The 21,239-nt window shown below is 46.2% G+C and overlaps 1 protein-coding gene across 7 annotated transcripts in view; it reads left to right on the top strand.

Annotated features, from left to right (window-relative positions):
• Window positions 1-20,672, top strand: part of FAM172A (family with sequence similarity 172 member A) — a 258,669-nt gene extending 237,997 nt beyond the window's left edge. For 4 of the 7 annotated variants that reach the window (XM_035568052.2, XM_035568056.2, XM_035568054.2 and 1 more), the window contains one exon: window positions 18,846-20,672. In XM_035568052.2, the coding sequence (XP_035423945.1) occupies window positions 18,846-18,988 (143 nt within the window). In that variant the 3' untranslated portion in view covers window positions 18,989-20,672. Of the gene's footprint in view, window positions 1-14,638; window positions 14,662-14,777; window positions 16,855-18,845 lie in introns of those variants that run through there. The other 3 variants (XM_035568061.2, XM_035568058.2, XM_035568062.2) reach the window with 3 other exon arrangements.
• Window positions 20,673-21,239: the final 567 nt, after the last annotated feature.

Raw genomic sequence — 21,239 nt, 5'->3', positions numbered from 1 at the left:
ACAGAGAAGAACAGGTTTACATTGCCACTTGTGTAATGATTTGTCTTTATTTTCTTTGAAGGGACTGTAGGGGAGCTCTTTGGATTGCAAAGCTGGCAATTTTATTAAATGAAACAATTTTCCAGTATTCATTTTTAAAGAGGGAAGAGCCTAATTCTTTTAGGCTTGTTTTTTATTCCCGCTTCAGATTTTTCACACAACATTCACACACTTTCTCCACATTAAGTAAAAACATGTCTTATTTCAGCATTTGTATCGTGAGCCCTTTAAAGAAAACACACTGTGCTGCCTGTTACCAGAGAAGCCTGTCAAGTAGTCTGCTGTACTTAATTACATTACTTCAAATTTAAGGAAAGATATTTAAAGAGGAAAGAAAATGCAAAACCTAAGAACGCTAGTAACACCCAATGACTGTTGCTTAAAAAAACTAATTTGTGCGTTGTGTAGATTTGGCTTTCTGCAGTATGTTAGCTGCTCAGTTTTTAGCTTTAGGAGGTTAAATAAATGGAACATAGCTGTTTATGAGAGAAATGCCTATGCTAGTGCCCAATTTGCATTCAAGACTGCATACAAAGGGAGTAGAAGAGTTCTCGTCCTGAAAAGATGATGAGCATTTGCAAAGTTTTTACCAAATACTTGATGGCCTGTTACATACCAGGGCACTGTCAGGTGGGGTGTATATGTGTGCCTGTGGAAGGAAAAAAGATTTCATTTTCCTTTCTTCATGTCTCCAGGCCCCAGTATGTTCACATGCATTGAAGTGTAACAGGTACAGGTAGATGCATAGGATAAAAGACTCACCTGGAATAAAAGATGGTGCTTTGACATTATGACAGCTTGGAACAGCAAATAATTAGGAGTTCGGGGTTAGCAGATTTTGTACTGCACAGAGCAAACGTGGTGTCCCAAGGTGGTGAGCAAGAACTGCTTCTAAGGGTAAGTGCAGCAACATCAGCCATTGCCACACCTGGGAGGTACGTTGTGATATGGCAGCAGTAAACAAAAAAATGAGCAGTAGTTGGTAATATTTAAAAGATACTGGCCATAAAGCATAGATAAAAGTGTGCAAAGTGTGTTGTGTTATCTGGATGATAATGCAATGCACAAACAGTGCAGTTGTCATAAATATGCTACTGAAGATGAATGCTTATACAGGTGATGGCGTTCTTGGGCAGGTTAGTGCCCTTAAAATATGCATGGCTTATTACAGATTTTGAGTGAGTGTTACATGCATGCTTTTGAAACTGAGCCTGTTAGGGCTTGGCAGGACTTGGCAGATTTTCAGTATTTGAGATTGATCAATTAAGTTGCTGTTTGGGGGTAACTGATTCTGTGCCTGTGGTTATGTCACCCTTCCTTCATGTCTCATTCAAAGAGTGCCATGATGTTAGCACAGAAAGGTACATGCTAACAGCTGGAGCAAGGAAAAGAAACTGTGTATGGTTTGCACCCCAAAATACATGTCATGGCATCACGCATCATAACAAGTACAAGTTTAGATACATGGATTCTTTCCTGATAGGATGCTTTCCGATAGGTTTGTCATTAAAACTGGGAGTGCTGTGTTCATGGTGCCCTGTATGACTCTTCATCCTGTTTTTTCATTCGTTCATTTTCTTTTTTTACTCTTCTGTTATCCAAACACCCAGATAGGTAACTGTTAGCTAAAGCTATGGCAGCGAATTTCGGAATGAGTCTAGAGGTGCATGTGATGTGACTGCAGCATAATACTGCTTTTAGTGACTGGCCATTCTCGGCTCCAATGACGTATGAAATGCTCGAAGTTTTAATGGGTTAACATTATCCAGTGTCCTCCACAGTGACAGACTATTGCCCAATCAGTTCAAGCTCATGCTAGAGTGAGCAATGACAATGTACAAACATTTTGTATTTTATACTTTAGTGCTCCTACATATGTTGTGTCCTGCGAGTGCAATTTGTCCCATGCAGAGAGCACAGCTCTTCAGCGCTTTCTGTGCGCCACTGGATTGGCAGAGCAACAGGCCGTGCATCCTCAGACGAAGCCAACCTGTGATGTCCATCTGGATTGCTGTACACAGCCTATCCCAGGTGTTGGTCAGCTCCTCTGAGCCCCTACCTTACGTGCCAGTGCCTCGGGAACTTCTGGTGGGCCACCTCAGGAGGAACTCACCACAGATGAGTTATTTGGGCTTGATTTTTATTTGAGCTTTATTTTGAACAGAAATGATTATTTCTGTGTTATCCTCATTCTTTACAGCAATCACAACAGTGCTGTGCAACCATAGTGGTCATACCCCCATACAGACATGCTGTGCTCTCAGGTGGAAACAACAGTTACCTTCAGCTGGATTAAGATAAAAATACGACTAGTAGTTTAGTAAATATGACTGGCCATTAGAGGTGACACGTATCTGGGAAGATATGTGACCTGGAAACTTTGGGCCTAAGAAACCAGATGAGCCAGGACTTTCCTGGAAAGTTCAGGGACATCCTGACTGTGAATGGTTCAGTGGCACAGGATCTGCTTCTGTGGTGAGACTCTTGTCTGCAGGTGCTTCAAAACCCTCCCTGGGACTTGGGAAATCATGCAAGTCTTACTCCCCTAGTGAGATCAGTTCCCTACTGTTGTTCTTTAAAGTAGACATTGTTTTTTACTTTAAATATCTGTTTTTTATCCCAACACTTAATTCCATTCACTACAATATGGCAAATAAAGTGCCATATTTCTAGAGTTTCCCAAGCTGTATTACATTCTCCATTTCCTTGTTGTGCTTCATTAAAAATGAAATTATTTCAACTTCTGCTGAAAAAACCCACTCTCTTTTGACCCAAGCAATGGGTCAGTGGAGGAGCCTAGTAGAGAAAGGCACAAGAGATCCTCAAGGGCAGCACAGTGTAGATGGAAGCTGTATCAGAGCAGTGCCGATAAGCACATTCCACCAGGGGCCAAGTCTCCAATCACCAGAAGCAGTTCCCAATCTCTGCATGGTGTGATCATGAACCATTTCCCTTGCTGCTTGCTTGGCAGCCTTCTCGCCGTGCATCTCCTCCTTCCCACCGGCAGCAGTAGTCACCGCGGTCCTGTCCCTGAGCCACTCTAGTACCTACTAAACTGATTGTCTAACTTTTCCCTTCAGTCTCCACTTCAAATATTCTCTTAATGTACTTCTTCTGTGTGCAATTCGCTTTCTTTAACCTCATCAAGGAGAGAAATTTTGTTGTGTGAGGCTCTGTTGATGCAGGCCAGGTATGGTGTTGGAAATCGTAGATCCAGACGCCTGTAGTAGTGAAGCCAAGCAAAGTAGCTGATAGCACTAGAGTTGTTCATTGTCACCTTCTCCGTGAACCAAAGCTAAGGAAGAGGGAAGCAGTGACCCAGCCAGTCCATTCTGGTGGAGCTGGGAGGGGATGGGTCCTCCAGGAGGCTGCTCACAGCAAGATGGGAAAACCCGCACCCTGTGGCCCCCCCAGCCCGCTTCATCTGCTCCCCTCCTCGTTCCCCTCGTGCCACCGGTGCTGCCCCTGCAGCACGGCCCCGGTCCCTGTCCCCACTCCCCAGCCTCTCTGCAGCCAGTTCCCTGCCCTGGGCTGCCCTCCTTCCAGCTGCAGGTCCACCTCCCTCCTGCAGCCTTCTTGAACAGCCAGCTCTGTTCTCAGTCTGCCCCCAGGACTAGCTCTCCCCTCTCTTTTGTGGCATTAAGTGGCTTTTTTTCCCTTCTTTCCTTGTTTCGTCTGCATTTGGAGTGCAGGATGGAGCGAGGCCACGCTCGCTTCCTGTGCCTGATTCCACAGCGTCCACAGGGTCTGGCAGCAGGCACTGCAGGAGCAGCCTGGCTGAGCCCCGCCAGCCCGGGCTGCAGCTCGCCCCTCGCAAGCAGCGTCTTCAGAGCAGTTGTGGGCCAGTTTCAGCTGCCAGCTTCTGGGGACTCTTTGCTGAGCATATGCAAATGAGACTTTTCAAAGGCTTGTGACGAGGCAGAAAGCTGGGTGGTTTTTCATGGGAACTGCAAAAGGACAACAGGGACCATACCTTCCAAATTGCAAACTATTGCTGTGAAGAATAGAGACGCAGGAGCTGCTCAGTGAATTTCTTGTAAGGCTTTATTTTCTTTTCTCTTTTTTTTTTCTTTTTCTTTTTTCCCCAACAGCAGCAAAACATGTTTTTCCTCAATCTTATTTCCTGAAGTGACTAAATCCTTTTAGTTGAAACATAAAAAAATAATAATAATCAGCCTGAGGCAGAGACAGAGCATGGGAATTTTCATCCCAAATACTTAGCTTGGCAAAATTTATAAGCAACTGAAGACAAGCTCTATAATGGAAACTATGGAGATCCCTAACTACAAAGGATCTACTTGCTTTATACACAAAAGTCAGATAGGAATATCTTCATGACCCATTTGGGATACTAAACCCAATTAAAAAGTATCTGTTTTTCATATTTCAGAAAGCCACATTAAGCAATCGGTGTCCTAAGAAAGCATTTGGTTTTAGCACTTCCCAGCCTGTACCAAAGCTGTTGCATCTATTTGATTTGCTAAGCTTGTCTGCCATAGATTTATTTGATTCTTTTTGTTGTTTTTTTTTTTTTTAGCTGAACCACTTCTGTTGTGAAACTTAATTTATGTACCGGTGTGCACATCAGAAGTCCAGCTCAGTCAGTGCTGTGCAAGGGCAGCGGCATGATCCCCTCAAGGTGCTTCCCTATTAAAGAAAACACAGAAAATACGGGAATTATCACAGTTAAGGTGGTTGTTACTCGGATCAGTGACAGAAACCCTGGGCCACGGGGCAGGTGCCGTCATGGTCCTGCCCCAGTGGGGGCATTTTGGTACGTCCCAGGGATGCGGTGCAATGGTACATGGGGGCTCTCTGCAGGGAGGGGAGGTCACTCTTCTCCCCCAAACCCGGCCGGGACCCCTGTGCGCAGAGCGAAGCCTGGGGCAGTGTTTTCTGGGCAGGGACTGATTTTCCTGGCTTCACAAAGGCGCAATCCATATGGGAGCAAGCCCTGTGCGTCCCCTTCCTTTCCCAGCTCAGAAGCAACCCCGTAGGCCTCCAGTGGAAAATCCACACGAGGCATCTGGAGATGTGGAGGATTTGCGCTGCAGTGAGGTGAGGTTCCTGCGGGGAGGAGCAGTCACGTAGTACAGCTACAGAGGCACATAATGTGAAGCATTCGTGTTGTTTTGGTACTGGCTATGAAAAGCGTGTCAAAACAGATGGGTATGTTGTTGATGGAAAGCGCGTTGCTTTTTAGTCAGTCATAGATTCCCTCTTTTTGCAAAAGACCGGAAAAAAATATTTTCGTAATTTAATATAGCAATATATCGTAGTTATAACCTTTCATTTATCCCTAGACTAATGGGGAATGCGCTATATGTATTCCAGCCACGGCGCAAGTTTTCCTTAAGTGCTTATATATGAGCTCCCCTCCAACTTCCCTCTACAGGAGATTCAGTTTTCATATTAACTCCTTGCAGGATCTTTTATGAGCAGCGACTGTCAAACTGTGCTTGTCTGTGCATTTGTGCATGCTGATATTGTTCTCATTTAGACAAACTTCAGCTCCCACCTCAATCTTGTTTTTCCCCATGTCATTTTTTCCCCAATATATCAACAGTTGTTTTAGGCTTGTTTTGAAAAAACAGCCTACAGTGTTTTAGACAAACCAAGCCAAATTGGAGCAATAAGTATTAAAAGATATGCACAGGGCACAAACAAAAGAATTCCCCAAATGTATTTTAGTGATTTTCTTCCTGCTTTTTTAATATAATATTTGTGGGCCAACTGTGGCAATAACTGATAATTTTAATGCAAGATGACATAATTCCAGTTCAGCAATTCTTCAGAGAGAAATTACCCTGACAACTTCTTTCCATTTTGTCTTAATTTTATTAAAAAAAAAAAAAAAAGTAGAGATTCTCAATGTAAGGAAAAGAAAACAATTTGAAAAAACAAGTTTTGAAACTCATTTAAATATTTCATCTCTCTTCCACTTCCAAATATACTTTCCTGGCAGGTTCTTGCTTTTCCATCTCCAGCTCTTGAGGTTTACCATCTTTCTCGCTGAGAGAGACTAAACTCAAGTTTTCTTCAGCACCCAGTGAACTCTTGGCAGAAGATCCCTACCAGTGACATGAAGGATCTTGCTTGCTTTTTCTGTGAGCCTGACTTAGCAGCACCGGTTCTGTCAGAAGACTCCACATCAGAAGGTCAATTTTTAGGTCAGAACGGTATTTCGAAATGAAAATGCACCGGGGTCATTAAGCTTTGCTATTTTCTCTCTTTTTTTTTTTTTTTTCCCTCTCTCTGTCTGGTACCGATAACAAACATTGTTTCTTCAGAATGGAGGTGACTGTGTCAGCTAGAAGATAGACTTGAAGCTTGGTGGCATATATATATATATATATATGTATATGTATATATATATATTTTTTTAAATGGCAGTAGCAAATCAGTCCTCATTTTGGAATAAATTTGGTCTCCCAAAGGGAGCTTATTTAAGTGTTGAAGTGGCTACAAACTTTTCAGCTCTTCGATTGGATGATGAAAACTGTGTTAGCAGAAAGATGTGTCTTGGGGGCTGCTTTCAGGCCGGTTGTGCTTCTCCTGAGGTTGCAAGGCAGGACTTGATCTGCAGTTCCTCCAGGAGAAATCCGCGTCTGTCCTTCCCCCTGGTGGTCCCTGGGTCTTGATGAGCTCTCTCCAGCCACAGAAAAGCCAGAAAAAGCAGAAAAAGACAGAGTGAGAGTCTTCCATTTTTAAAGGATTTATTTTTTTTTTCCTCCTTCCACCACAAACTTGGCCTTTCCACATTCATCCCAGACTCTGTTGCTGGTGGCAGACCCACCTTCCATGCATATGCCCACATCTCTGGGAAGGGGATTTCAAGCAGGGCGTTGGTGGAGGTCACCCCCCCCTCTGTCACAGCATGTGTCCTCATCTCATCTCAGGTACAGCCACCGTCTCCCCTCCCTCCCTGCTGCCCTAGTGCTTTGCTGTGCCCTTGGTCCTCACCCCTTGGTCCTCCCCCCTTGGTCCTCACCCCTTGGTCCTCCCCTCCTCTCCCACCTGGCACCTGTCTCCATCCCACCCTGGCTCGGTCCCCTTCCTCCCCAAAATGAAACTGCTTGTGGGCCACAGTTGATGTTCTGGGCTGCATTGCTTGGGAGAAGTACCAAGCAAGGCACGGACACAAGAGAAGCATATCAAATGTGATTTCCTGCAGTAAAGGGGGGGCAAGATGCAGCTCTGTGGTTGTTAATCTTGAATGCTCCCTCTGATGACATCTCTGAGGTTAAGTCATGGGAAGTGCAATGTTACTCAGCTTAGTTAAATTTAGTGTAATTCACATCTGCAAAGCCTCTGCGAATTAGTGCTTAGTCTTAAATTGCTGGTTTCCACGCAATGGGCACTTCAAGTATCAAACACCAAGTCCTGATGTGTTATGAATTAGGGCATGGAAGCTTGAAGTCCATGAGATGCATGCCAGAAAAACTCAAGTTTCTGAGTGTTTCTGAGGCAAATGTGCAATTAATTTAGCTTGCGACACTAAACAGCTGGGATGGCACCCAAACAGAGCATTCCTTCCCCTTCGTTTGCGGTTCCAGCCCGGATGCTGGGGGTGGCCGTGGTGTTTTTGAGCCACGGTGCTCACCCAGCGCTGTGGATCCCGGCCACACACTTCACGTCATGGGGCTGTGATGGGTGCAGACCTGTATCGATTACCAGGACTTGCAGGAGAGAAAAAATCTTTGCACTTCAGATTGGTTATAAATTATAAATAGCATCTCCAAAGGCTGTGAGTTACAGAAATAGCATTCCTCGGAGACAGCCATATGTAAAGCTGCCGTAGGAGAGGTTATTAACTTTATGATTGCAGCACAGCTGTACTTGACCCACAACAATGATCATTGCCCATGAAATCTCGCAGTCTGGGTTCAGTCCCCTGCCTTTCTCAAGAATGTTCATTAGCAATGACCAGCAAAGGTCACGCTTACATAAGAAGGTTAACGCTGACTGTATCAGTGTGAATTCACTGGTGAAACAGCACTGTCTTCTTCCCACCGTAGCAATTTTTTCACAGTTTTTCTCCCACAGAGGTTTTTTGTTGTTGTTTTTTTTTTTTGTAATTACTTGGTAAAATTCAAATTTTAACAGCATGAACAGAGAACCTGTCCATGACTTCAAAACTTGAATTTTAAACTCTGTTTTGTTATGCTTTCTTTGTGTTCTGGTAGCATAGCTCTATTTTCCAGGCATTTTACAAACACAGATGTGTTTCCTTTCCATGAAGTCACTAAAAACTGTACTAAATTTCCTATGAAACCATCATTTTCACCTAGAAGACTGACTGCTCGTTTGTCATACCATTCAGGATAGGGCTGCTGTACTTTCATGGTTGTGTCCTCATTTTTCTGTCTCACCACTATCCCAGAGTGGTAGGTGCAGCCTGTGTCCATGTTTTTTAGAAACCTGGCAAAACTATGTCTCAGGCTGTTTTCCGGTGAGATGTTTTCCAGGAGAAGGTCTGAGTGAGAACAGTTTGAAGGAAAAAAGAAAAAAAGAAAAAAAAAAAAAGAAGGAATTAGGGGGCCATGAAGACTGGAGAGATGGTCTAGATGGGTGGATGAGATCCAGCAGAAATTAAGGGGCATCTGGTGGGCAAGGGTTTGGGAAGAGCTGTGAGGTGGGCAAGTTTTTGGGGAGGAACTCAGAAGTTCCTCCTAGACAAACAGATGTCTTGAACAGAATGAAAATGGGGAAGGAGTGAAAAGAGAGTTGGGAAAAAAAGAAGGATTGAAGAGGGCATTCCTCCCTCTGAGGCTTGTGTACATACTGAGCGTTACAGAGGGGCCTCTATCTGCCTGAGACCCATGAAAGCATTTGCCCTGTCAAGCCTGAGGTGTTTCTGAGCATGTACAGAGGCAGTGCTGTAATAAGGCACTAGCGCTAAGGTCAGGCGCAGAGGTGTCAGCGGAGCTTAAACACCTTGGGGGGCACTGAGCAGCTGAATCGGGATGCTCAGGATCATTTGGGTTTAGGCTGTTAAATTTCACCTCTTGACACAAAGCGCTAAGTCCTTTCTGGAAGCTCAAGGCACCTGGAGCAGGTATCCAGCAGGAGAGAGGGTGGATGTCCCCATCACTTGCCCTGTTCCCACCCTCCAGCAACCACAGACAGCAGGAGGATGGATGTGTTTTGCTCAGCTTTCCCTCAGGAGCACCACCAGTGTCTCAGAGGCAGTGCCTACATCGATGGGGTTTTCTTCTTCACCGGCACAAACTCAGCCTCAAAAAAAAAAAAAAAAAAAAAAAACAGGCAGAGGACTGGGAGATGGTGAAGACACCATGGAGGCATGGAGGGGTTGAGTTGCATTGTGTTGAGTTGGGTTGGATTGAGTTGGGTTGGGTTGGGTTAAGTTCGGTTGGGTTTTGGGTTTGGTTGGGTTGGGTTAAGTTGGGTTGGGTTGAGTTGAGTTTCAAAGGCAGGGCTTTTTTACAGTGATGAAAAGCACTGTGTGAGCACCAGCGGCAGGAAGCACAAGACTGAGTTGCCTCTGAAAGTAACTGTAAAAAGTACAGTACATAAAATGCCGTTCCTGCACCTGCAAAAATAGTCTGGGCTCATGTTGACTGTAATCCTCTGCCTACAAAGATACAACAGGACATTATAGTCCAAGCAGAAATTTCAGAAAACAAAAACCCTTTGAAATGCTCCTTATTATGAACATTTTCCACGAGGGGGATGGGGGCAGCAGGAGTTCATTTATTCACTACAGGCTTACGACATTTGAATTCAGATTCTTGCTGAAAGCCTAAAAGCACTGGGCATTTGCTGCAGCGCTTCATGGCCCATTTGTTCCTTCAGCACAGGGCTGTTTCTGTCCCTGGAAAGACCTCCTTCACTTCCGCGATTGCCAGTGTTGGCATCCACACCAGTTCTGGCACGTAAGGGGAGAAAATTATATTCAGCTGTTTTACTTTATAATTGCTTTTTTGCAATTGCAGGTCTGTGCTTATCCTGCTGGTGATTAAGGGCCCTTTTCCATTGTTATTAGGCAGGGTGTCTTTACCGTCACATAATGCAGGATTTTAAAGCACTGCCCTTCCTCGCTGCTCTGGGTGCAGGCGCTGCCATTTCCACAGCTTCGCCTTGGCTGCGTGCGTGCCTGGGAGCGCCAAAGCCGGATCGGCTCTTGCTCATGCTGCTGGTACAGCTGTTCCTCGGGTGATTTACATAATTTCATTTGCTTGGTGGGTTTTACAAATCTGCAATGTTCTTCACTGAAGGAAGCTTACATCAGCATTTTCTGAATTATTTCCAATAATTAATTCTCCATCCGGATGTTTGATGGCACAATTGCTATTTAGGAGCAAATAATCATAAAACACCATCACGGAGAGTAGCTATTTTCTAAGCGCCAGTCCTTTCACACACCCGGTCCTGCTCTAATCAATGAAACTCCTTGCGTAAGTCGTGCTCTCCCACGTCAGCAGAGCTTGCCAGCAAGGGGTGTAACTTCACATCTCCGCCATGTAAGCACTAGAATCACTGAAAAGCTTCGGGATTTTGGAATAAGCTCAGATTTTTAAATCTGCCCTGCAGTATTTCATTTGGCATGAATTAAATGAGCATGCAGGTACTGCCGTGGTGTGGTGTAAATGTCAAGTGCTGTGCACACACTAGGGCAGCACTCCAGCCCCAGTCTTGGCTGCTGCCCATCCCCTAAAGCACAGTGGTGGCGAGCACAGCTGCAGAAACCCCTGTTGGACTTTCCCTTGGGAAGCACAGGACAAGGAGAGGCCACTGACTGCTGTCATAGCACGGTTGCATGTTAAGAAGCGTCGTATACATTGCTGTTTCCCAGGTTTATAACCTGTGGGAGCCTCGAAGCTTAAATATGGGTATTATAGAGGTCCCCAAAGAAGCCAGGTGGATGAGTGTTCTTGGGAAGTGAAGGGTTTTTAAGCAGGTCAAAACTTCATTTACTTATAACTTTCCTTTCCCCTGGTGGAGAAAATGATATTTTTCAAATGATAACTACTTTGTGCTCTTGGGTCCAATTTTATGAAGTTGGGTGGTTTTGTTTTTTTTTTGTTTTGTTTTTTTTTTTTGTTTTTGTTTTCTAATTTATGATAGAAGAAAAAGAACCTACATCTAAAAAGTTTACACTGATGTGTATTATCAACAGGCTTCAGAGCTATGATATACCATGCAAATACAATCAGTGCTAGTTGTCATCTAAATACAGCTGGTAAAATCACAGACTATTAAAAAACAGGGTTGGATGGAAAGAAACTCAAGGACGTGTGCAATTTGTCAGCTATACCTGTAATATTCCCAAGAGACTGTTGCCTGACCCATTGCTACATAATGCGATGAGATCCTGCAGCTTCCATAGGTGCTTTCTCACCCCCAAAATATCTTCCTGTGATGTAAAGTGAACTCCCCATCTCATATTTGACAGGCAAGGAATATTGATGTTCATATGTAAATACAGGTAAATATATAGATGTAGAAATGTCTGTAGATGCTGATGATAGAGATTTGCATGTAGGTGTCCATATAGAAATAGGAATAGGATGAGTTTGCTGCCCAGGACCAGTCCCTTAAAACCACTGGGTTTCTGAAACTCTTCCATCTCTTTAAACGCCGTTGATCATCCTGCACCTTCAGCTGCTAACCTTTTTGTGATTCCTCCTGTTTGTAACACAGTAGCTCTCCTTTCCTTTTTATAATGCATGCTCAAAAGAAAATGACTTGACCTGCACTCAGAAGCGAGCGGTCTTACAACTTTGGCTTATTTGGCCAGTTAGTGCTCAGAGGAGCAAACAAATGACCCATGCTCTTGGGACTGCCCTTAATATTTAATGAACAGTGGTGAAAATGACGGCTGCAACGGTGTGTTAGCTCCCAGTCTCTTTCTCGCGTTGCAAACCTTGCTCTCACTCCGTTTTTGCATGAGTCTTCACATCAGTTGTGTGCAGGGCAAGAGGAGGCTGTTAAATATTTTGTTACCTTTCTGAACCACTTGCTGCTTCTGAGTAGATTATGTGCTGTAAATGAGGAAAAAAAAAAAACGGAGTTCAGAGGTAATCATTGTTCTGGGCTGGTGGGATCCTTGCTGCTCTGTTTCTGTCGTTCTAGTAAAGATATTACAGATAATAAATGTCCGACAAAAGTAAACACTGTTTTCAGTGTCACAGGAGGCAATAACTAAGCATAAAGTGCCTTAGTATGTGTAGTCTATTCTCTGGCATTGCCAAACAGCTTCCCACGATTTTCCTCACATGAACACTCCATCCAAAACAACTTACTGTGGGACTAAGCCCTCTACTTAAGCTGTATTTCATTCCTCCAGCTTTGCCTGGTTCTTCCCTCTTGGTTCCTCCAAAGAATTCATTTCCCTACCAAGGCACTTCTAGATTATTATCATGTCCATGACTGCACAGACTATTACATCTAAGCCAAACTAAACACACCAAGGTTTTGTTCTTTTGTGTGTGTGTGGTTTTATTATTATTATTGTTATTATTATTACAGAAATCACTGCTTCTATTTCATTAATTGGTTTATGACTTCTCTCTTAATTTTGCTTAAGCTTTTAACACTTCTTCACCACTGAGATGTCCAGAACTGCATATGCAGAAGCTCCTAAGATCATCCTTTCTCAAACCTCTTGAGCTAATGGACTCTTCCCCAATTTTTTCCTGAAGCTCTTGTGCTCCCCGTCAAAAGTGCATAATGATTTTAAACAAATACATTTGTTAAATCTCCTGATATAACAACTGATGATGCTCCAATCTTCTTCTGATGATCTTCTGTTTTGGGTTTTGAGATCTGGAGGTTTACTTCAGTAGAGCAAAGCAGTCGCAGCAGCCACAGTAATTTCTGCAGAGCACATTTCACTTTCTCTGTGCAGACCCAAGGGATCCTTCTCCAAACATAGTAAATGGAGAAACTTTATGAATTAAAAATAGGTAAACCTGTCACTCTGGATAACGTCTGATGGAATCAGGGGTTAAAAAGTTAAGTTCCTGGTTAGAACTCTGGGATAGGGAAGTCATTTCAGAGCATCCAGAAAGACAGGTGCAGCAGGTAGGATACACCTTTTCCTGATGCACACATGCAGGTTTAGACAGCATCATTGCGTCATTACACCGTTACACAATGGCATACGTGAGGATCAAGAGTGAAGACTGTGTGTGTAGATATAGTGACAAGGAAAGAGAGGCATTTCCATCAAGGCCTTGTGAACTGCATTCACCTCCCTGGGCCAGAGGGAACGTGGCCCATCATCTCTTTGTGTGTTTAGCGTTGCTCCTCCATGTTGTGGAAACATGAGTGAAAGCACACTTAGTGAGTGCTCAAGCACTGCTGTTCGTGTGAATGCCCCAGAAGCCCTGGAGGAGGCCTTGGCAAGGCTTGGTACTGGTGTGGCTCAGTGCCTGGGATGACAGACGTGGCACCGAGGGTCCTCCCGGTGTGGCTCCCACTGAGGCCAGGTGGAAGCTTTCCACTACGCGAGGTGCTTCATGGAGAGCTGCGACACTGCCTGCTCCATCAGGGACTAAATCCTGAGGTGCAGAGCACCCTTAATTCATTTCAAAGCCTATGGTGTTGCAGGAGGTGCTGCTGCCTCAGGGACCGGACCCGAGGCCAGCATCGCGGCTGGTCTCAGCGGAGAAACTTCCCAACCTGGACACTTCCCCCTGCAGAAGCATCTCCACTCAGGGACAGGCTTCCAGGTCCCACTCTGCTCCTGCGCGGCTTGGGAAACCTTTGTCCCACACATCTTATCAGCCCAGTGGGGGGCCTCCTTTGTGCCTCGCAGCCTCCAAACACCATGGGAGGAGGTTTTTGTCCCACACAGTGGGGAGGCGCGGCAGGGGGACACCTTTGTGCCATGCAGCTGGGGATCACCACGCCGGAGTGAGCAGTGGGGATGGAGCCTGCGGGTGGGCAGCGTAGTGTCCCTCCTGTAGGGCACTGCCAACCAGGGACCAAGGTGCAGAGGCAGCAGGGAGGCCTGCGTGGCACGGGGGTCGTCTGCACCGTGCTCACATGCAACACAATGCCACCTCGGCAGGCACCGATACGATCTCCTAGGTCCTTTTCTTCCCTCTTCCATTTTTCCTGCCCATTTAGGCTCCTGTTATTAACTATTATTATTTATTTTTATATTATTGTTTTTGTTATTGTTGTTATTGCTGTTGTTTTGTTAGCATTAGTATTGGTGTCAATATTAGTATTAGTGTCATTGTCAATATTAGTATTAGTGTCAGTACCAGTATCAATATTGGTATCAGTGTCAATATTAGTAATTATAGATATCAGTATCAGTATTCATATTTATTAGTATTAGCATTAGTATTAGTATCAATATTAGTATTAGCATTTATTAGTATCCGTATCAGTATTAGTATATTAGTGTTAATATTTGTTAGCATTAGTATTAGCCATAGCATTAGCATTAGTATTCATAATTCATATTCGTATTCATATTAGCGTTACTATTAGTAGTATCAATATTAGTATTTATCAGTATCACTATCAGTATCAGTATTAGTATCAATATTAGTATTATTTCTTCTCTCTCCCTTCTTTTTCTTCATGTCCTCTTCTCTGTATCACCTGCTAATTCATCCAGCTAACTAATAAGTGCTCCCATTATTCTCTCAGATCACTAATAACCGTGTTTAAAAGACATAAGCCCTAACACCAATCCCTCAGTGACACCACAGCTCTATTTCCAGCCCTGCACCACACCTATTATTTCTCTTCCAAAGCACTCTAGCCAGCTCCCAAGAAGCTCGGACAGCCCCAGCCCACCCAGAGGCAAGGGACAGTGCCAGGATGAGGCGCAGGACCAAAGACCTGTGGACACTGCGGTGGTCGCCGCGGGCACGGTGGGCGTGCAAGAGGCAAGGTGTGCTGTGGTGGTGGCACCATGCTGCAGGCGATGCCCCACATCCCTCCTGCGCTCATGGTGTCCAACTGGCCTATGCAGGAGGATGCGGTCACGGCCCCATCTTCTGTCTGCTGGATTCTGTGGTTCAGTGAAGTGGGCGAGTTGGTTTTTATCTGTTCTTGTGAAATCTGAGCCTGTTTTGTTCTACAGCTTCTGTTCTCCTAAAGGCGCCTGTGGGGTTGTTGTTTTTTTTTAAATGTCAATCTCTTACTTTAATAATATTCAAAGGTAAATATTATGTGTGGTGATTTCATTTAATCCTTCTTTTCTCAAATTAGCATTGTTTTTCTTCCTCCCCCTGCCCCAGTCCTCTGGTGCCTACCTGATTGTGCATGAGTTCTCAGAAATAATTGCCAGTAGTTCAGCAAGTTCATTAACTGGTTCCCCGAAGACCCTCAGATGCATGTCATCCAGACCCGGTGATTTGTATATTAAATTTTAGTGAGTATTCCCTCACCTGATTTTTTGTATGAACAACTGTATCATCAAGCCTGTGTTATTTCCAACTGTCAGTATCTCTTTCTTGCTGTGTGTAAATTGATTCTGAAACCCGTTGGCTGTGTTAGTCATTGCTCATTTTCCCTCCTGGTTGCCAGATCCGCCCTTGCCTTGGTGCTGCTCCCCTGCGGTGCCCTGAACTTGACACAACACCATTTCCCCTGCCTTCTTCCACACCAGCAGCCGGCAGGTCACTGCTGTCTCAAACCCTTGGCTGCTCCTGCATTTTGTCCAGCTGTGCCATACTGGTGCTCCCCCAGCTCCCGTTCCTCTGCGGGTCCTCAGGAAGCCCTTGGACTGCCCCTCCAGGTCTTTGCGGGGTCCGGAGAGGCGGGATCAATGGCTCTGATTCTTCGGCAGCAGTAGCCTTGGCTTGTTTTAGGACATTCCAGCTGTCTCCCACACTTGGCGGCCATCATATGTCCTTTTGTTGCACCGTGCTCCTCAGATTTTTCCGAGAATGAATGTCGTGAACCACTGTACCTGTGCTACAGCCCATTGCTTAACCGCACTGTGCAGTTTATAATCACGGCCATCGAAATTAGCCGAGAGGCTAAAAGAGCCAAGAGGATATATACCTTAGAGTATCTCAGCTGTAGTACAGCCGCCTCGTATTATCTGACTCTCACAAACGATTCTTTCAATCAAAAAATAGATGGCTTCTCATGCATTTAATTTAGATTTGTCTACTGCTAAATACATGATTGAGATTACATTCGTCAACGATATTTTTCCTCTGGCAAAAGCCTTATGGCCAAATCTGTCATCACCCTGAGGACATAACTCCTCTTCCTTCTGTCTAATTTTCCAAGCCTTTGGTATATAAATCATAAATGTACAGTCTGTGCAGTGTTAAATTTTTAGGGCTCTCCCTTTAGTAGTAGTTGAATGTGAATAAGTAAGGACAAAATTTGACCTTTAAATGACTGTAAAGAGCCAAGGCAGATACTTGGCAAGCTTTTCTTATTGCAATATTAATCAAGCAAAGAATCATCATAATCCCAGAAACTAAATAGCCATTGTAGTGATTTTATCACCAGGGAAATTGTTCATCTGTCAGTGAGATTGTTACTAGGAAAGGGAAAATAGTGAGTGTTAAAATTGCTTTAGACCGCTGAATCATCGAATCCCTCTAGACTCAAAGCTTGAATTGTTTTTTGAGAGGGGTGGGTTGAGAGGGGTTGCTACAGGAAAGCTTTAGGTTAATCAGTTTCAGTAACACCAGTGAATGTGAGCCTGATCTCTCTTGAGGGAAAGAGAAGAGTGCATGGGAGAAGGCAAGGCTGAGAAAGGGAAGGGAAGGCTTCTGAAACTTATTGTTTTGCCATTTTTTGTTTCTGGATGGCCCTTTCACAAAGGAGGAATGTTGTTGATGAGCGAGAGAGAGAAGGAAATGGGGAAAAGAAAGAAAGAAAGAAAGAAAGAAAGAAAGAAAGAAAGAAAGAAAGAAAGAAAGAAAGAAAGAAAGAAAGGAAAAAAGAAAGAAAGAAAGAAAGAAAGAAAGAAAGAAAGAAAGAAAGAAAGAAAGAAAGAAAGAAAGAAAGAAAGAAAGAAAGAAAGAAAGAAAGAAAGAAAGAAAGAAAGAAAGAAAAAGAAAGAGGGAGAGAGAGAAAGAAAGAGAAAGAAAGAAAGAAAGAAAGAAAGAAAGAAAGAAAGAAAGAAAGAAAGAAAGAAAGAAAGAAAGAAAGAAAGAAGGAAAGAAGGAAAGGAAAGAAAGAAGGAAGGAAGGAAGGAAGGAAGGAAGGAAGGAAGGAAAGAAAGAAAGAAAGAAAGAAAGAAAGAAAGAAAGAAAGAAAGAAAGAAAGAAAGAAAGAAAAGAAAGAAAGAAAAGGAAGGGAAGAGGGAATGAACATAATGTGACACGAGAGTGCGAGAAGGCCCAGCAGCAAAGGAGCACCCCTCCATAAAACCCACACTTGTGCCATTGTCCCGCGGGGCTGCGTCGGGGGCACCCACAAGGCATGACGGATTGGCCCCCACCGCAGCAGCTCTGCAAATGGCGGGATGGATTCGGAGGTGGGAAGTGTTTGAGTGAAAGATGCCCCAGGAAATTTGCACAAGGTGTCACAAGCTGTCTCCCTAGGACAAACGTGGGAGATGGGCGTGTGGGAATGTGCGTGTGTGTGCGGCGCACATTGCCTTTGTAGGCGGACGTCTCTTTGTGTGGGAAGCAGTCAACTCTCTGCAGAGGGCTTTTTTGGGGGAAATCATGGGGTGGTTGCCTCTGGGCATACAGGGGAGGAGAGGCGAAGGGCCAGGCCTCCACCGGAGGCCTCCTCCCAGAGGCGCTGTGCCAAGGACTTGCGTCCCGCGAGGATGATGAGGGTCCCGCAGGAGCACCACAGTGGCGGCACTGTGCCCAGCATCCCTGGAGGGTGGCATCCCCTCCAGGGCCATCCAGGGCCACCGTGTCCTTCATTGTCGTCACCCCCAGATTGTGATGCTGTCACAAAACTGTTGCTAAGCAACAAATGTGGTTACTGGGTCTGAGCGAATAGCTGAAGGGGAAAGCGAAGTGTTACACCATTGTAGAGTAACCATAGCAATGACCTACTATTACAGACTAAAGAATTATCATTAACAATGTTAAAGTATCAAACGGAGGCCCAGGATCCAGAGACTTCCCGGCAGCATCCCCGCATAATTGGGTTATCCAGGAAGAGGTCCCAACTCTTCCGCCACTCTTGGCTCCTCGTCTCCGCGGGAGGGTGGGCGTGCGTTTTGGTTTCATTTGGGGGCTGTTTTGCTGCTTTTTATTTATTTTTTTTAGTAAAGCAAATGTGAGAGGCATTCAAGGAAACGCTTGCAAAGTAACAGAGGTTCTCTCCAAAACGATGAGGTATGGGTGAATTTGTGTGCGGGTAAGTGGAAAGGCTCGTGTTTTCTGCCCACACATCATGTATGGGTTCATCAAGTATGGGTCTATCGAGGAAGGCAGTGCTGCTAGGGTATGGTGTCCCGTCTTGGTCAAAACACATGTATTGGGCCAAAACACATGTATTGGACAAAAAACAAAACAAAAACAAACAAACAAACAAAAAACAATAGGAAACACAAAGAAAATGGGACAAGGTGTTCCAGCTCTGAAGAGCAAACATTCCTTCATGGAGTTAGTGCTGTCACCATGCTGCAGGGTCCTCACCTTCCCAGTCTGCAGGGTGTGTGGCTCCCACACGAGCATGGGTGCAGATGGATGTGGATGTGGATGTGGATGTGGATGTGGATGTGGATGTGGATGTGGATGTGGATGTGGGTGGGTGTGGGTGTGGATGTGGGTGTGGGTGTGGGTGTGGATGGTTGCTGTTGTTGTTTCTCTATGATGCCCCGGGCACGGGGCCAGCTGTGGCATGCAGCATCCCCTGGTCACTCTGTCCCCTCTGTTCTGCAGGTACGGAGCGCCACGAGCTGACCTCCTGGAAGAGCTTCCCGTCCATCTTCAGGTTCTTCAGTGAAGCCCTGGAGGCAAAGAACAGCTCAGTGAAGCCGACCCCGACGCGGCGCTCCAACAGAATAAAATATGAAGAATTGTAAAAGGAGGACGAAGGGGGAAACCTCTTCACTGCTTGCTTCCTGCGAGCAGTCTCCCAGCCCCTCATTAGATTGTTTTCTTCCTAGAGCATAAGGTCGTGATGTATACATCTAAATAGCGTTTTACATTATTTCTAGATGAGTGCAACTGTCAAAGCAATATGGGTTCACTGGTTGTGCTTCCTGTGGGCTGTAACTTGGATTTCGTGCTGCCCATCAGCACGCAGATTAAGGCTGACAGTGGTACTGCACAGTGCAGCGTGGTGCAGCTCTAATTGCCCTGACATAGCCCTGCACCAGGCTGATGCCAGAATTTAACAGCTTCGTCGTGGTCCCATTGCCTGCAGGATTTTTGCTGCTTCCTTCTAGTTTGAGACAGAACAAACCACAAATTACTCTTTTATAAAGAGGGCTCTAACTCAGAAGTGCTAACAAGCCCATGATTTCGGTAGTGATTTCAGAGTCAGTCGCCTTCTCTTTCTCTGGGACCAAGTGGGATCAACTCTTCAGTCTTTCATTTTCTGCTGATAGGAGGGTCGAAGAAGTTTGATCCAGTTTTATGGGAAAGCCCCTTTGTTGTAGAGATTTTCTCCTCCTGCCGGATCAATGGCATTATCTGTGGATCTTATCTTCATTTTGAAAGCTCCACTTAAAAAATGCCTATTCATTAACCACCTGGATCACACTGTGAAATATGACGGCAAAAAAAAAAAAAAAAGAGGGAGAGAGACAGAAAAAAAAAATGAGAGCACATTTTCCCGTTTATTTTTAAATGCAAAGATGCTTCATTTTTAATATGCTGGATTTGTAATGACTTGCTGTCCCGTGGCGATCCCCGGGGCCTGGGCTCCCTGCTTACGCCGCCCCCGCCCGGGCTGGACCCCCCTTGTCCCGCCTTGTCCCCCCTGTACCCCTCCTGGGTCCCCCCCAGGTCCCCCCCGGTCCCCCCACCGCCGCCCTCGGTGCCGGCAACTTTCGGCCACGCATCCCGAGACGTGCCTGACAGCGTGCCCGGCCTGCGAGCGCGCTAATTAAGCTCTTTTCGTTTTGATGAAGCGAAATTAGTGATCTTTTTTTTTTTTTATTCACCGGCCGTACCGGCCTCGCCTCCGATGTGGTTAGCGACGGGGAGGCAAAAACGGTGCCGGTGGGTTCGGGACCCCCGCTGGTGGGATGCTCCCCGTGGCGCACCTGGGGTTCGGGAATTATTTTGGGGACAGGGAGGGGGCCGGTACCTCCGGGTGCAGAGCCCCTCGGGGGTGCACGGGCCGGACGACCGGCCGGTTTGGAGCCGAAATCCTCCTTTTAGCGGGGTTTACCCTACGGGGAGCCTGAAGCCTGGGGGGGGGAAGATGGGGAGAGGGGCTCGGTGTGCAGCCGCCCTCGACCTTTCCCCCCTGGTGGGAGGGCGCATTTGGGGTTTCTGTGCTCTTCCCGGGGAGCTTTGACCTGCGCCGGGGGAGGCGGCGAGGTGCCAAGCGTCGTGGGGACGGATTTATTTGTCTGCGCGTCGACGAGAAACGAAGTTTTGCAAAAAAAAAAAAAAAAATCTCTTGTAACAGCCGCCCTTTTCTCGGGGCTTTTACCTACCGCGCGTTCGCCTCGGGTTGTGCTTCTGTAAGGGACTGCGAAGCGCAGGGGGTCCCCCCGAGGACTCCGTGCCAAAATAAAGATGCGCTTATCCCGCCTCCTGTGTCCCAGCGCCGATACCCTCAGCAGGTACCGCCGGGGGCTGCTCCCCCCAAACGCCTGGGTTCCCCCCAAAAAATCCACCGTGGGGTGACGGACCCGGGGGTGCTCCCTCACCCCCAGCCCCCCCGTGCCCATCCCCACACCCCCCACTCCGCGGGGTGCGCGGCCCTCCACGCCGCCCTTCATTAATCCCGATTAACCCCGGAGTAAAATAACAGCGGTAATAAACCGGGTGGAGCCTGCAGGGAGGTTTCGCGGATGCTCGGCGGAGCTGCGGACCCCCTGGCCGGGGAGAGACCCCCGGGGGCGGGCAAGCAGTGCTGCAAGGCCGCGCAAGATGCGCGGAATCTGCGCGGAGGCGCTGCTGGCGTCGATCCGTGCGGGGAGGTAACGGCGAGAGAGGCGGCCGGGGGTCCACGGGGTTTTTCTCCGGGATCGATGTTTTTTTGGGGCTGGACCTCCGCGGAGGCGGGGGTCCGAAATCAACCTCGTCGGGACCCAGTGGCGGGGATGTGTCGCGACATCCCCGTGGTATTGTGACCAGAGTGACACCTGAGGGGGG

The sequence above is a fragment of the Cygnus atratus genome, chromosome Z, assembly GCF_013377495.2.
Source record: "Cygnus atratus isolate AKBS03 ecotype Queensland, Australia chromosome Z, CAtr_DNAZoo_HiC_assembly, whole genome shotgun sequence".
In the NCBI taxonomy this organism is placed as follows: Eukaryota; Metazoa; Chordata; class Aves; order Anseriformes; family Anatidae; genus Cygnus; species Cygnus atratus.
The sequence above is the reverse complement of the archived record's forward strand: the minus strand, read 5'-3'. Positions and strand labels throughout refer to the sequence as shown.